The following is a 14,932-nucleotide window of genomic DNA, read 5'->3' as shown; positions in this document are numbered from 1 at the left end:
TCCACAGCAGTACAGCCCTAACTGAGACAACAATTGTATATAAAAGGCAGGTTGCTCACTTGCCTGGGGATAGGAAGTGTAGTCAGAAAGCAGAAGGGCATCCATTCTTTTGATGCCACCATGATACTGTAGACTGGAAAATGAAACTGAGTCTTTCCCAGGTATTAATTTCTCTATGGAAAACTCACTGAAACTTCTGCCTTAGAGACCCAAGTGAGGCTGTCATGGAAGGGACTACACTTACTCCAAGAAGCGAGTGATGTACTCCTTGCTGCATTTCGACCATGTCAGTGGGGTTGGATCATACTGAATTTGTTGGGACATGATGTATGGGTGCCTGCCCACAGGCTCACAGTCATTTTCCTTTCCATCGTGCTGGATGCCAAAGCTGACCCAAAACACAAGAACAGAAGCAGACAGGCATTAAACAGGAGAAACTCACAGGTTCACCAAAGTGATTAAAAGCACAGGAAGCCACTTTTGTGCCAGAGGAGCTGTTTACAAAGTGAGACTTAGAAGTTGGAAGGACATAGCTAATTTTGGACTCAGAAGTTCAGGGAAGAGGAGAGGCATGCCTTTAACCTCAGCTATATAACCACAAGAGCCATATGGAGAGTTAAAAGCAAACTTGTGTTTGGCAGGAAGCCAAAAACTCTCAGTCTGGCTCCCTATATTCTGAAGACAGAAGGATAAAGCACACTCCAGTACACTTGCCTTCTCTACTGAAGCAATCCCAGAATCAACAAATCCAGTTTCCCTTCTCCGTTCATTCAAGAGGAAGCAGCAAAGCAACCTGGGGGGGGGGGTACTTTGGCCCAGGCTCAGGCGTGGAAGAATGGATTTCTTTATTCCATTTCAACAGGTCTCCAAAGTCAACCCAGTAGGGAGACCTCACAGCTTAGTGGTTGAGATCAAAGGTTTTGAAGGTAGAGAATTTGGACTAGAACTCTGAAGTTAGATGACATTTGATTTACTGCAACTCGCTTCATTTTATCTCCTAGAAAATTGGTAGTCATTATAGTGCTAGGATCTGAATGAAGAAAGATTCAAAAGCCATTTAGCTAGGCCTGGTCTATAAGAAGAGATTCACAAGTGACAGAAATTTAATCTTTAAAAATAATTTTCCTAGGTCTAGGATTATGTCTCACTAAAGCAAACTTAGTAAACTCAAGCATGGAGATGTGAGTTCTATTCCCTCCACCCCATCTCCCCCAGAAACTACATAAAAACGCAGCACATATGGTCCTGGTGCTTGGGAAGACTACTGATGCTTACTGGCCAACCAGGCGGGCCTGCAAGTTGAGCTCCAGACCAGTGAGAGATCCTGCCTTAGAAAATAAAGTAGTGAACAAATGAGGAAGATGTAGTTAACCAAGAGTTGATCTCTGGTCTCCATACACATATGCATACATGCACACATATACATTTACATACACATATTTGCACACATGTATGTATACATGTGGACACATGCAAATAATAGTATTCCAGTTTAGTGTCCTTCTTTTAAAGAATAATTTTGCAGGTTAAAAGACATATATCTTATTGTCTTCAGTGGATGTCTGTGTGTTTTGAACTCATTTATTTGTATGTTCCCTGGTCTCCTATTGTTATGGCTGACCACAAAGGCAGCTCTGAAGGATCATAATATGAATGCAATGCCAGAGGGTACATAGAAAGTAAACCCAACCAGAGTTACATTGTCTACAACCAATGTCCTCAGGATTATCCCAAGACACCTTCTTAGGTTCCGACAAAATGCTGTTCTCATGAAAGTCTGGTCATGAAACCCTTAGAGCCTAGAGATAATTGACTTAGATTTCTGATCTGAAGTCAGGAAAGTATAACTTTCTACTCCTCTCCCTCATGTGACCAAGGAACTCACATTTACCTTTAATAGAGTGTGATCAGTATTAGCAAATTATGCATAGAATAGACTTTGGTGGATTTAGAGGTTTTCTTGTTTTATGTATTATAGTATTAGCAATGTACCCCCAAGCTTAAATCACATTCTATGAATATAAAATTCACAAAGGAACCACAGAATTAGTCAACAAAACTCTCACCACCCATTTACAAAGAATGTGATATCAAATAAAAGCCTCCTACATGGGCTTTCCCAGGCTACTCCCTATCAGTTCCACCCAGCTCTTGAAGTGCTTGCTGTACAAGGTCACGTACTCAGTAGCTAAAGCACACTCTATATTATGAGCAACTCTCAAAAGAAATTCGCACAGAAGATAATTTTGGGCCAGGGTCTTATGCAGCTTGGGCTAGCCCCTAACTTGCTATGTAGCTAAGGATGCCCATGAACTTGTGGTTCAGGTACCTCTACCTCTAGGTATGGGAATTTTAGCTGTGTGCCAGCATACTTGGTTCATGCAGTACTAGGGTCAATCTCAGGACTTCATGCTGCTAATCAAGCATTCTATGAACTGAGCAACACACCTAAATGATGATCTTTTAAGCAGAGGACATTCTAATGCATAAAACTGTGTGCATGCAGTTCACTTTTTTCATATTGTCTTAGTACCGAGGATTGAATCTAGAAACTTGCACATGCTAGGAAAGCGCTCAACCATAGAATTACATCTTAAGCCATTTGTTTCTGAAATAGAATCTTTCTATTACATCCCAGTCTAACTGGAACTCACAATCCACTTGTTTGTATTCCCCCTGACATTATTGGTTGCTAGTTACTGACATTATGCTCCTAGTTACTGGTCGCTCTATACTTTCAATGTAGATGTTCACCAAGATGTCATTTTAGTTTTCCTACATTTTTTGTGCATTACAGAACGTCCTCTTGATCTCTGTTCTTGTTTTATGAAATGAAAGAGGTGCTGTGAAACAAAGCTAGTCTCTGTCTAGTATCTCAAAGCTGGTGGAGTCATCATATGGGAGCAATGAGTCAATGATACTGAGGGGTGAGAACACAGGGTGCCAGAGTGGTGGAGGGACTAATCTCCACGATGCTGTCTTCTAGCCTTTGGGGTAGAAGCCAAACAGTAGTTTGGAGTAGGCACCCTGTACTTTGGGAACAATCCCCAGTCTTGCCAGGCTAGCCTATTTGGAAGGTCTTCATTGTTTCAGTTCCTTTAAACTAGATTGACTAAATTATAGGCTGAAGCAGCATCAGAATACGTACCTGGGTCTCACTGGTCCTCTGTGAGGCACAGCCACTCTTTAACTCAGAATGTTTATGCATTTGATGATACAGTGGAACATGAGCCATGAATGTGAAAATATAAACGATTCCAAGTCTTTCAGAAAATACTAGGATTGAACACACAGGGGGAAACATTCTACAGATGAAAGAGATCACAATCTGGAAGCTAGGGTGATGATATTGAACCAATGTGTGTTTGTGTATGTGTGTGTGTGTGTGTGTGTGTGTGTGTGTACTCAGTACAACCATGGTGTTTTAATTTCTTAAGAGAAAAATATTTTATGGGCATTCTAATTTAAATACATAGAGCCAAATTTCATACATATGAGAGAAAACATTCACCAATTTTCTCTTTCTGGATCTGAGTTGCCTCTAATAATTATTACTAGCTCCATCTATTGACCTCCAAATTTTATTTTCTTTGCAGCTGAATAATAGTCTGTTGTGTATATGAATATTTCAACCATCCATACAATAGTTCATAGACATTTAAGTTTAATATCCATAGAAGACAAGGAACTAGTAAGAAGGCATCGGGGATTTCAAGAGAAGGTGGATAGAACACAGATGGCTTCTGAGGAAAGAAGAGTCGGTATTCTTCAGAAATATGGTCCCTGAAAGACTCTTTGTGTTCCAGTAATATAGTCCTGCATTCATGCACATTCAGGCATCAGTGAGTAGAATCAATGGGTTAAAAAAAAAAGACAGAACACCTGACATTGGGAGGGAAATGTGGGAAGAGGCACACAAATAGAGGAAGAATTGCAGTGGGGGAGAGAATGGGGTGGATTTGATTAAAACACTTTATATGGATGCAAGTATAACATCTCAATTTAAAAAATAATAGAACTAACCTTTAAAAATAAAAACAAGAATAATACAGAGACCCAGAGACAGAAAGAGGAGAAGGAGGAGAAAGAGGAAGAGGAGGAAGAGGAGGAAGAGGAGGAGGAGGAGGAAGAGGAGGAGGAAGAGGAGGAGCAGCCAGAGAGCAGAAGATACTAGTTTTCAAAGAGGGTTTTAATTCTCCTAGAATTGTTTCCAATTTTTGGTAACTTACCTACAGACCTAACCAAAGCAGTGTTAAGCATTTGATTCAGGTGACTAGTAAACTCTTAAGTTTCTACCAGTCTACCACACTCTTTTTACTGTCTTACATTAGACATTAAACATAGCCAGGAATGAAATCAGACAGTTTCTAAGAAACAGTGAGGTGTTTTTGTTAATGGACTATACTATACTGAGATTGTTCCATATATAAGTGTATAATATAATAAATATTGTATCAAATATTATATAATAATAATATATTATTTTAGGATAACTTTAGATTCTGGTGATGTCATACAAAACAGTGCAGAGAGATGATCATGTGCTTCACATGCTTTTTATCAGTGGTCATATCTTTCAAGACAATGATAGCATAAATCACAATCAGACTACTGATTCTAAATAGAGTCAAAGTAGTACATTTTTATTACCACAGAACCCTTCATATGGCAATTCTGAAATTAATAATATTTTTATTCTTGAAATTAAATACTATTACCTAATTTTCCTCCTTCCCTTTCCTCCCCAAAGCTCATGTACCAATCATGTTCTCTCTGGGTTCTTTTCCTCTAATTGTTGTTATATATATTCCTAAATATGTAATACAATCTGCTTACTTCATACAATGGTACCAATATGTACATGATTTCAAGTCTGACAACTGGTATAGGATAACCAATAACCTACTCCTTTCTTCCTTTTTAATTTTGTCTTCCTTTCCTATAATTTTGTTTCTCTGCTCATAGAGTTCTGTTTCTACAATGCTATATAAATGGAATGACATGAGTGATCTTTCACTAATCACTGTTCTGTATTGAGGTGGTTGCATGAATTAGTAATTCTTCCCCTCCATTGCTAACTGTAGGTATTTATCAGAGTTTCTCAACCATTCATCTTGGTGGGTTCAAATGCCACCAGATTCATTTCCAATTTGAATTTAAGCTTTTATAAACATTCATGCACAACCTTTTATGTGAGCACAATTTTTCATTTTTATTTTCCAGATGAAAACCCAGGAAAATAACTGCTGGGTCATATGGTAATTGCGGGCTTAGTTTTAAAGCCTGCCCAAGTGTTCTGCAGGATGTTTGATCTATTTCATATTTCTACTAGCAGCAAATAAGACTTTGTCTGTGCCCTCACAAGCCTTAGATGTCATTGTTCATATTTGTTACTTATTATCATTAATATCTATTAGTCATTTTCATAGGAATGTACTAATACACTGCTATGGCTTTAATTTGCAATTCCTTGTAACTAATGATACCAACTGTATTATTTTAATGTTTATTTCACATCTGTGTATTATTTTGTTGAAATATCAATTCATCTGTTTTGGCCATTTTCATTTCTTTTTTTTTTCTTTTTATTTTTTATTGCTTTTTCTTTTCTTTTTTCTTTTTTTATTAGATATTTTCTTTATTTACATGTCATATGATAACTCCTTTCCCAGTTTCCCCTCCAAATAAAATAAAATAAAATAAACAAAACAAAAACCAAAAATAGCCAAACAAAAACAAAACAAAACAAAACAAAACCCTGTTCCTTCCCTTCTCCCTCAGCTTACCAATCCACACTCTCCCACTTCCTGGCCCTGGCATTCCCCTACACTGGGGCATCGAACCTTCACAGGGCCAAGGGCCTCTCCTGCCCTTCATGACTAACAAGGCCATCCTCTGCTATATATATGCTGCTGGAGCCATTAATCCCACCATGTGTACTCTTTGGTTGGTGGTTTAGTCCCTGGGAGCTCTGAGGGTACTAGTTAGTTCATATTGTTGTTCATCCTAAGGGGCTGCAAACCCTTCAGTTCATTGGGTCCCTTCTCTAGCTCTTTCATTGGGGGATCCTGTGTTCAGTCCAATGGATGGCTGTGAGCCTCTACTTCTGTATTAGTCCGGTACTGTCAGAGCCTCTCAGGAGACAGCTATATCAGGCTCCTGTCAGCCAGCATTTGCCAGCATCCACAATAGTGTCTGGATTTGATGATTGAATATGGGAAGGATACCCAAGTGGATTGTTCTTCCTTTCAGTCTCTGCTCCATCCTTTGTCTCTACAACTCCTTCCATGGGTATTTTGTTCCCCTTTTTAAGAAGGAATGAAGTATCCACACTTTGGTCTTCCTTCTTCTTGAGTTTCTTGTGGTTTATGGATTGTACTTTGTGCATTCTGATCTAATGGGCTAATATCCACTTATCAGAGAGTGCACACCATGTGTGTTCTTTTGTGATTGGGTTACCTCACTCAGAATGATATTCTCCAGATCCATCCATTTCCCTAAGAATTTCATAAATTCATTGTTTTTAATAGCTCAGTAGTACTCCATTGTGTAGATGTACCACATTTTATGTATACATTCCGCTGTTGAGGGACATCTGGGTTGTTTCTAGCTTCTGACTATTATAAATAAGGCTGCTATGAACATGTGGAACATGTGTCCTTATTACATGTTGGAGAATCTTCTGGGTATATGCCCCGGAGTGGTATAGCTGAGTCCTCTGGTAGTACTATGTTCAATTTCCAGAGGAACCGTCAAACTGATTTTCAGAGTGGTTTATACCAGCTTGCAATCTCAGCAGCAATGAAGGAGTGTTCCTCTTTCTCCAGAACCTCTCCAGCATCTGCTGTCACCTAAGGTTTTGATCTTAGCCATTCTGACTGGTGTGAGGTGGAATCTCAGGGTTGTTTTGATTTATATTTCCCTCATGACTAAGGATGTTGAACATTTCTTTAGGTGCTTCTCAGCCATTTGGTATTCATCAGTTGAGAATTCTTTGTTTAGCTCTGTACCTCATTTTTAATAGGGTTATTTGGTTCTCTGGAGACTAACTTCTTGAGTTCTTTGTATATATTGAATATTAGCCCTCTTTTCCCAATCTGTTGGTTGCTGTTTTGTCCTATTGACAGTGTCTTTTGCCTTACAGAAGCTTTGTAATTTTATGAGGTCCTGTTTGTCAATTCTTTACTTTAGAGCAGAAGCTATTGGTGTTCTGTTCAGGAAATTTTCCCCTGTGCCCATGTGTTCGAGGCTCTTCCGCACTTTCTTTCCTATTAGTTGTAGTGTACCTAGTTTTATGTGGAGGTCCTTGATCCACTTGGACTTGGGCTTTGTACAAGGAAATAAGAATGGATTAATTTGCTTTCTTCTACACACTAACAACCAGTTGAGCCAGTACCATTTGTTGAAAATTCTGTCTTTTTTCCACTGGATGGTTTTAGCTCCTTTGTCAAAGATCAAGTGACCATAGGTGTGTACGTTCATTTCTGGGTCTTCAATTCTATTACATTGATCTACCTGCCTGTCACTGTACCAATACCATGCAGTTTTTATCACAATTGCTCTGTAGTACAGCTTAAGGTCTGGGATGGTGATTCCACCGAGATTCTTTTATTATTGAGAATAGTTTTTGCTATCCTAGGTTTTTTGTTATTCTAGATGAATTTGTAAATTGCTATTTCTAAATCTGTGAAGAATTGAGTTGGAATTTTGACGGGAATTGCATTGAATCTGTAGATTGCTTTCAGCAAGATGCCCATTTTTTTCTTCACATTGGATATATAGTTGCTAAGAAGTCTTCTATATTTACTTGCCAGAACATGCTATTGACACCAATGGTTCCACGGGAGGCTTTATGAGCCTCATCCCCCTACATAGCAGGATTGAGGAGGCCTGTGTGCCTATACATGAGAATAACTTTCATTTTTCTAAGACCAAGATTGTTGCTTGGTTTTCCACGATTAGCATTTTGCTGTAATGCCTCCAGATCCCAATCATCATTTAATTACAAGAAGTCATCTAGTCATCTATGTTCTCAGTCTCTGAATTTGTGACAACCAAAGATATTAAAAGATGCTACACTTGTCATTGGGGCTATGATGTGAGAATGCAATAAATCATAGCATCTAAGAATTTGCCTGTTTTAGCCAACTCATTTAACAAAAAGAGTTAAGTGTGGCAAGACGAAGGGAACTGCCACAGGTCATGCTATTGTTTGGTGGAAAAGTCAGAGCAAGCGTTCACCTTCTCCAATCATGGGACAACACTCTGGCATTGTCATGCAGGTAAAAGCAAAGTTATATGCTTTATGAGATAATGGTGAGTGAGCCCAGACTGGAGAGGTCTCAGCTGATAAAATACAGTCTTCAGGGGTTTTCCAATTCTGACTCTTTTCTAGTGGTACACAGAGGATGCCTAGTATTTATTCTTTTTTATAGAGAGGAGATACCCATAGAAATAGTGGTGTAGGTGGTCTACTGTGAAGCAGAAGGGGTGGTTTAACTATTTATGAAACTTTACATCTCCTGTTAGACAATGCTCTTTAATTTGTGGTTAGCAAATACAGTGATTAAACAAAGCCACAATAAGCTAAGATCTTTCCCTATGTGAGTCTTTGATGTCTGGCAAATCTAGAATCTTTATCAAGCCTTCACTCGAACATTTGCAAACCTGACTTCGTGTGACACAACTAGTCAAAACATATTTTTGAAGTAACTTGAATGCTTTACTAACTGATGTGTAACTAACTGGTGGGCTAACAATAATATCTAGGTCATATGACTGTTGATATCCCCCATAGCACAATGAAAAGTACAATGGTATAAATAGGAGCTCAAAACATTAAACTTGTATCTTTTTAGTAACATTAATATTGTCATTCCACAGCCATACCAACTATAATCAGGTTAAAGGATATCATTGCTTTTTTTTAACTAGAAACAATATTTTCTATGGTTTAAAGTCCAGGCAGAATTTCAACCTCTAATCAATAAATTCCTTTAGTAGAGGCTCTATAACTCCCTGCCAGTGACCCTATAATACCTTACTACTGGCCAGTAAAGTTATTTCTCAAGATGATCTCCCAAGAAAAATCTCTTCAACCCTATAATGGCCCCTTATTTTTATAATGGCCCCTTATTTTTCAGGTCACACTGTAGCTAAATCTCTGGAAATCAGATGTTTTGCACATTCCTTTCAGAGATCTCTATCCTTTGGAAAGACAGGACATGTTGCTCAGACTCTAAAGTTATCTTTTAAAATGTTTTCCTAGAAGCTTCATCTTACATGGAAGGAAATATTAACAGTAACCCCCGCACCCTCAGGGCACATATTCCTGTCTTTCTTTCTTTTCTGCCTGTTGTAATAAAATGTCCTGACAAAAGCAACTCAAAGAAGTGAGATTTCACTTTGATTTACAGTTCAGAGCTACAGGCCCTCATGACAAGGATATCAACAGGAGATTTGTTTTATTATTATTATTATTATTATTATTATTATTATTATTATTATTATTATTATTTCTTTACTCATTGCTGTTGTAAGTGCCTGAGAGTGGCAACTTGGAGGTGAAGCATTTAGTTTGAGTCATAGTTTGAAGATCATGGCATGAAAGGCATGGCAGCAGGAACACGAGGCAGCTGATCACTGGCATCTGCATCCATGAAATGACGATAAGTGGATGCTGTTGCTCAGCTCACTTTATCCTTTGTGTTGAGTCACAAAGACTATATGGAATGGTGCTGCCCACATTCAGAGTGTGTTTTCACTCATGAATTAATCCTCACTGGAAACATCTCATAGACACACTCTGAGATATTTCCATGGTGATTCTAAACTCAGTCATATTGATAAGGAAGATTTGCCATCATAGCATGCCATCCTTGAATCATTGTTTGACACTTTGGAAACAAATGCCTAGTATTATAAAGTTATATAGGGACTTAGAGATAATTTAGGTGTCTATTTTTCCCAAAGGGTCTTTAACCAATAAAGAGAAGTGATATTAGTAATGTTAAAAAATAACTTTGTCAGCCAGGCAGTGGTGGCACATGCCTTTAATCCCAGCACTTGAGAGGCAGAGGCAGGTGGATTTCTGAGTTTGAGGCCAGCCTCGTCTGCAGAGTGAGATGCACGATAGCTAGAGCTACACAGAGAAACCCTGTTTCAAAAAAACCCCATAATAATAATAATAATAATAATAATAATAATAATAATAATAATAATAATAATAACTTTGTTACATATGTGTAGGAGGGCTGAGTCTGTCCCATTCGTGCTGTCCCTGTGAGCCACTGTGGGCCCAGGCCAGTTGGTTCTGTAAGTTTTCTTGTGGGCAACTATGCCAAGACAGGTTGATATCCATGGGAAGACTCTTCCACTTCTTTAAGTAGAAGGGGAAGGGAAAGGGGGAGGATGTGAGAGGGTGGACTACAAGGAAAGGAGGGAGGGGAAGCTTGGATTGGGATGTAAAGTAATTAAATAAACTAGTTAATAAAATTTTATCATTTCAAGATGGACATAGAGACTCATGCCTATAATTCTAGCACTTGGGAGGCAGACACAGGAGAACTATAATGAACTACATAGCTTTGTTTTGAGGCCAGTGTGGATTACATAGTGAGACTGTGTCTTAACCCCCCTCCAAAAAATGAATAAACATTGCCTTTTTTAGGGACTCTAGCTGATATAATAGTTATAAGTGGTAAGGACAGAGTAGATGAAGACTGTGAAATATGGCATTATCCCTACTTCTCAGATGAAGGTCAGAGGTCAGGTGGGCAAGCCTCTGCCACATGTACTCAATCTTATGACACTCAGTTTAAACTGCTTCTATTTTTCTCAGTGCTACTGACACATGAACTTGGAAAGTGGATCTCTGCTGCTTTAACCCTTTACCTGTGCCCCAGTTCATGTGCAATGGTGAAAGCCAGGGGGAGGCCGGAGTCTTCATTGATGTTACAGCTCCTGTGAGGCTGGCACATTCCTGACAGTTGGGACAGCCCCAGAGTCTCACAAGGGCGATTGACACCAGCACAGATGTCCTTTCTGAAAGCAGAGAACAGAGAACAGAGATGCTTGAACACCCCAAGAAATATTTGAGAAAACTTCCTGTAAAAATACATCAGTATAAATAGCTGTCTTTGTATCTTTAAAGTATGCTCTGAAATAATGTCCATGGAACTTATTTCATGGAAATAAGGAATCAGCTTTGAGTTCATTGAATTTATTCTGGTTTTATCTGTTAATTAACTGAATTTTTCAAACTTCAAACATTTTGGGGAAATGTAAAGCATTTTATTTTGAGTAGTTTTTGCTCATCATCTTGGGAGACTAATATGATTAGGCCAACAAAAGATCACACTAATAATAAAAGTTAATTTGAACTTTGAATATGGAAGAGATAATTAGCATTTTTTTTCAAACATGAAACCCCCTTTGGTCTTTCTGAGGTCTGTTCTCAAAACTCCTTTGTTTTTTTTTTTCTTTTCCATGAAAAATGCAATTTCTCCCACTATCCCACAAAGAGATTATATTAATTATCTATCTAGTCACACTCTACTAATAGAACTTGCACATTTGCACATGTGTATGTTTGTAAGTGCATTTTACATGCATGCCGTGATACCTAAACTAATCCTTCACCAGAAATTAGCTAGGATCTCAGAAAGGGCTACAGCTTTTGAAGAATAAAAGTATGCTCTCATATCCTAGACAGGTTATTTCAATCACTGACAAGAGTTTTGAGAGTATCATTAATTAGTCTTTAGACTTTCTTCAAGCACAAGAAGAGCTTTTGATTAGCACAAATGCTGGTGATGTTCCCAACCGTTAGCTACAAAGCCTATTAGCTCTTGGGGTTTGTGTGAGCATCATCTGCAGCAACAAATGGTTTCTTGCTTTTCATGCCCTTTAGGTAAGAGAAAAATTCTGTGACATTTTAGTTTCCTAAATGGTAGTGGGAGCAAGGGAAGCATCCCCCTTTCATAGGTACCCTAGATATGAGTCATTTGTTCATTGTCAGCAACTGCTGGAGGATTGTTGTAGAGATTGATCACATGGTCTCTAGCAAAGTAAATTACAACCTTGGCTGCAGGGTATGTTTTTGATAGTGTTTTCTAAAGGGACAGAACCTGTTGGGAAAAATGTGTATGACACCCATTGCTAATCCATTAACAGTCTCAGCTTGATATGAAAGGAGATTGCATCTGTTACATAATTTTTATGGAGCGCCTACTAAGTGCTTAGAATTAAAGAAAAGGAAATAAGAGACAACAAAGGAGCTGTGTAAACATGATCATTGGGGACAAGAAACTTTGGATTGAAAAAAGATTGGCTTTATCATATGCTTAGTAAATATACAAGAAACTATGCATAGGGAGGCTATATATGTGGAACATACATGTTGTGTATTCTTACAAATCTATCATGCACTGTATGCAATTCTATAGTGCACTGCCAGCATAGATCTCAGAATGGTCCCCTAGAGGCAAAACTTAGTCTCACAGTCATTCCTCTCTCCTCTTAGCTAATTTTTGCAGACCAGAATTTGTCCATGTGGGTTTGCCTAGGGTGAGGAGTAGAACATTATCTGATCTTATTTCTTTCCTCAGGAACTTTTGATAAAGTCTGGAAATAGTTTGGTTTCTTACAAGTTGTGTGTGGGGGATACTATTCTCATAAGATCAGAGACTAGACATGCACAGAAAAAGCCTCCACAAGAAAGAACTATCAAGCCCAAATGATAAGTCCTAAGAAGATAAAAACTTAAGAAGGCCCTAGGTTTGTGTTGTTCTATGAAAAACAGGCCACCCAGAAGGTATCCTGGATATTTTGACAGGATCATCACAGTGTAAAGGATAAGAAATTGTACATGGTACAAAAGTTTGTCTTACTCTTCTCTGAAACTTCAAGTATCAGAAGACTGATTTTGAGTGAAAGTACTAAAACCTAGTGATATGCAAATCTGTTCCAAGAAAAGCTTGAGTATAAATCTGTAGCAGTGGATTCCTAGGATCTACTGTATGTCAGGTTGACCAGTAGTCCCATGTAGGGTAGGTTTGTGCAGATGTAGAATATTAAGTACACAGGTTCTTGACCTCCCTAACAGAAAAGGCAGGTCTTTTTTAGTATACATCCTTAGATTTCTGGATTCTATAATTTCACATAAGGTGCTTAGTAAGAACTAGCCTCTTTTATTATATGAGTCCTTATTAAAAAAAAAACTATAACAGTAAGTCAGTAAATACTGAGTGAATGAGTAATTACAGATTTCAAAGATCTTGAATTGATTAGGAAAATTCATTAGTTTTCATAGTTTTCAGAACTTTTCATAGTTCTGGATCTTGAAAGTTTATTTTTTTTAATAGCACTATAAGATCCATCTGTGCCCACAACAAAATCCTATCTTTGCAATGCTATAGACTGACCTCAGGACCTCACCAATACTAGGCAAATGACCTACTATTGCACTATATTCTCATATTAAAATTATGATGGTGGAAAGGAGATAGGTATAGTTAGATCACTCTGCTTACTTAGAGGAGGATGTGTGTACTATATCCTATGCATCAGTCAGGAGTGTGTTAGAACAGGTAAGTTCCTGTAGAGTTGCATCTTGTACTTGAAGAGGGGAAGATGAAATAGAAATAAAAGAATTGGAAAGTCCTCCAGCTCAGAGTTATAGAAGTCTTCAATCAAGGATTTGAAAACAGATTTCTTGGTACAAAGAGAATAGTTTAAAAGGCAAAAATCTTTGTTATGATAGTAAAAGAGACTTGTTTGCCAACAGATGCAGTTTTTAAGAAAGGAGAGCTCTGTCATATAACAAGCTTGGTAACATGCCCTCTCCATGGTATGAGCCAGCAAGGGGCTCAAAGACCACAGTTGCTGCTTTCACAAATGACCAAGAGCAGCAGAAAATAATGAGAATTCCATGAGAGTGAACACCTAACAAAATTTTTAGCCACTAGCCTTCACTGGCTAGTTATCCATCTTTCCACAAAGCCTCTGAGCTACCTGGTGATAAGGACAGCCACATCATGATGGACAGGGTTGAGGTCACTCTTGGGATTAATGCTCTTCTGCCACTTGCAGAAGCTGGACAGTGTCTTCTCTGCATGGTGAACTATTTTCAATCCTTGCTGGAAGAAGAAGAGAAAGAGACAGCATGGGTGAACTTTCTTTGAACCATCATATTATATCAGCTGTAGTCCCCAGAAGTACTTCACAGGGGATGAGCTCAGATGGGGTGCTCCAGGTATTTTGAAGATATGTATCAGAGGCCAGTATATTCTCTTTGGACTGACCCTCTGCTCTGAATGCTGTCATCCCCTGACTTTATGAAAAAGATCTAGATGGGAAACCTCAGGACAGAAATTGTCACCATATCAAATAGCCCTTAACCATAGATTGGAAATATAACAAAGACTCACACTACTTGAAGCTCCATTTCCAGTGGGTTCATGCATCCTAAGCCCCTACAGTTGCAAAGCAGCTCCCCCCTCCCCACCATTTCTAATAGTAAGTGAATAAATGTTCCACAAGAAGCCTCCTTTTCTTATAAGGTAGCTTTGAGGCTGGCTGCTAGATTCTCTCACACATTACCTCATTTAATTTCACATCTACTCAGCATTATTGGCAACAAAACATCATTATGTTTGTTTTATACTTAGAGGGAATTAAATCTCAGAGATGGGAAGAACTATCTGGAGGTCTGTCAGCTCAGATGCATTGAGCTTCCTAATGAAGCTGTGCCTGCAGCTAGTCATCCACCGGGAAAGGTGTCTTGGCTTTGCCTCCATTATACAGGAAGCTAGATCATCAAATAAAACGTCAACCGTGACCAGTTAGCTTTTAAGTCTATTTTTAACTGTATGCTTCTTGGGGTGGGGGTGGGGCATCAGTATCCCTAAGAGAACACTCACTACTTAAAAAA

At 38.5% G+C, this 14,932-nt stretch overlaps 1 protein-coding gene across 1 annotated transcript in view; it reads right to left on the bottom strand.

Moving 5' to 3' along the window:
- Positions 1-14,932, bottom strand: part of Adamts12 (ADAM metallopeptidase with thrombospondin type 1 motif 12) — a 288,229-nt gene that overhangs the window by 100,060 nt on the left and 173,237 nt on the right. The window contains exons 6-8 of the mRNA XM_031360747.1: positions 14,014-14,138; positions 10,894-11,043; positions 245-388 (exon numbers count right to left, since the gene is read on the bottom strand). Of these exons, the coding sequence (XP_031216607.1) occupies positions 245-388; positions 10,894-11,043; positions 14,014-14,138 (419 nt within the window). The remainder of the gene's footprint in view (positions 1-244; positions 389-10,893; positions 11,044-14,013; positions 14,139-14,932) is intronic.

The sequence above is a fragment of the Mastomys coucha genome, unplaced genomic scaffold (assembly GCF_008632895.1).
Source record: "Mastomys coucha isolate ucsf_1 unplaced genomic scaffold, UCSF_Mcou_1 pScaffold8, whole genome shotgun sequence".
NCBI classification, from domain to species: Eukaryota; Metazoa; Chordata; class Mammalia; order Rodentia; family Muridae; genus Mastomys; species Mastomys coucha.
The sequence above is the reverse complement of the archived record's forward strand: the minus strand, read 5'-3'. Positions and strand labels throughout refer to the sequence as shown.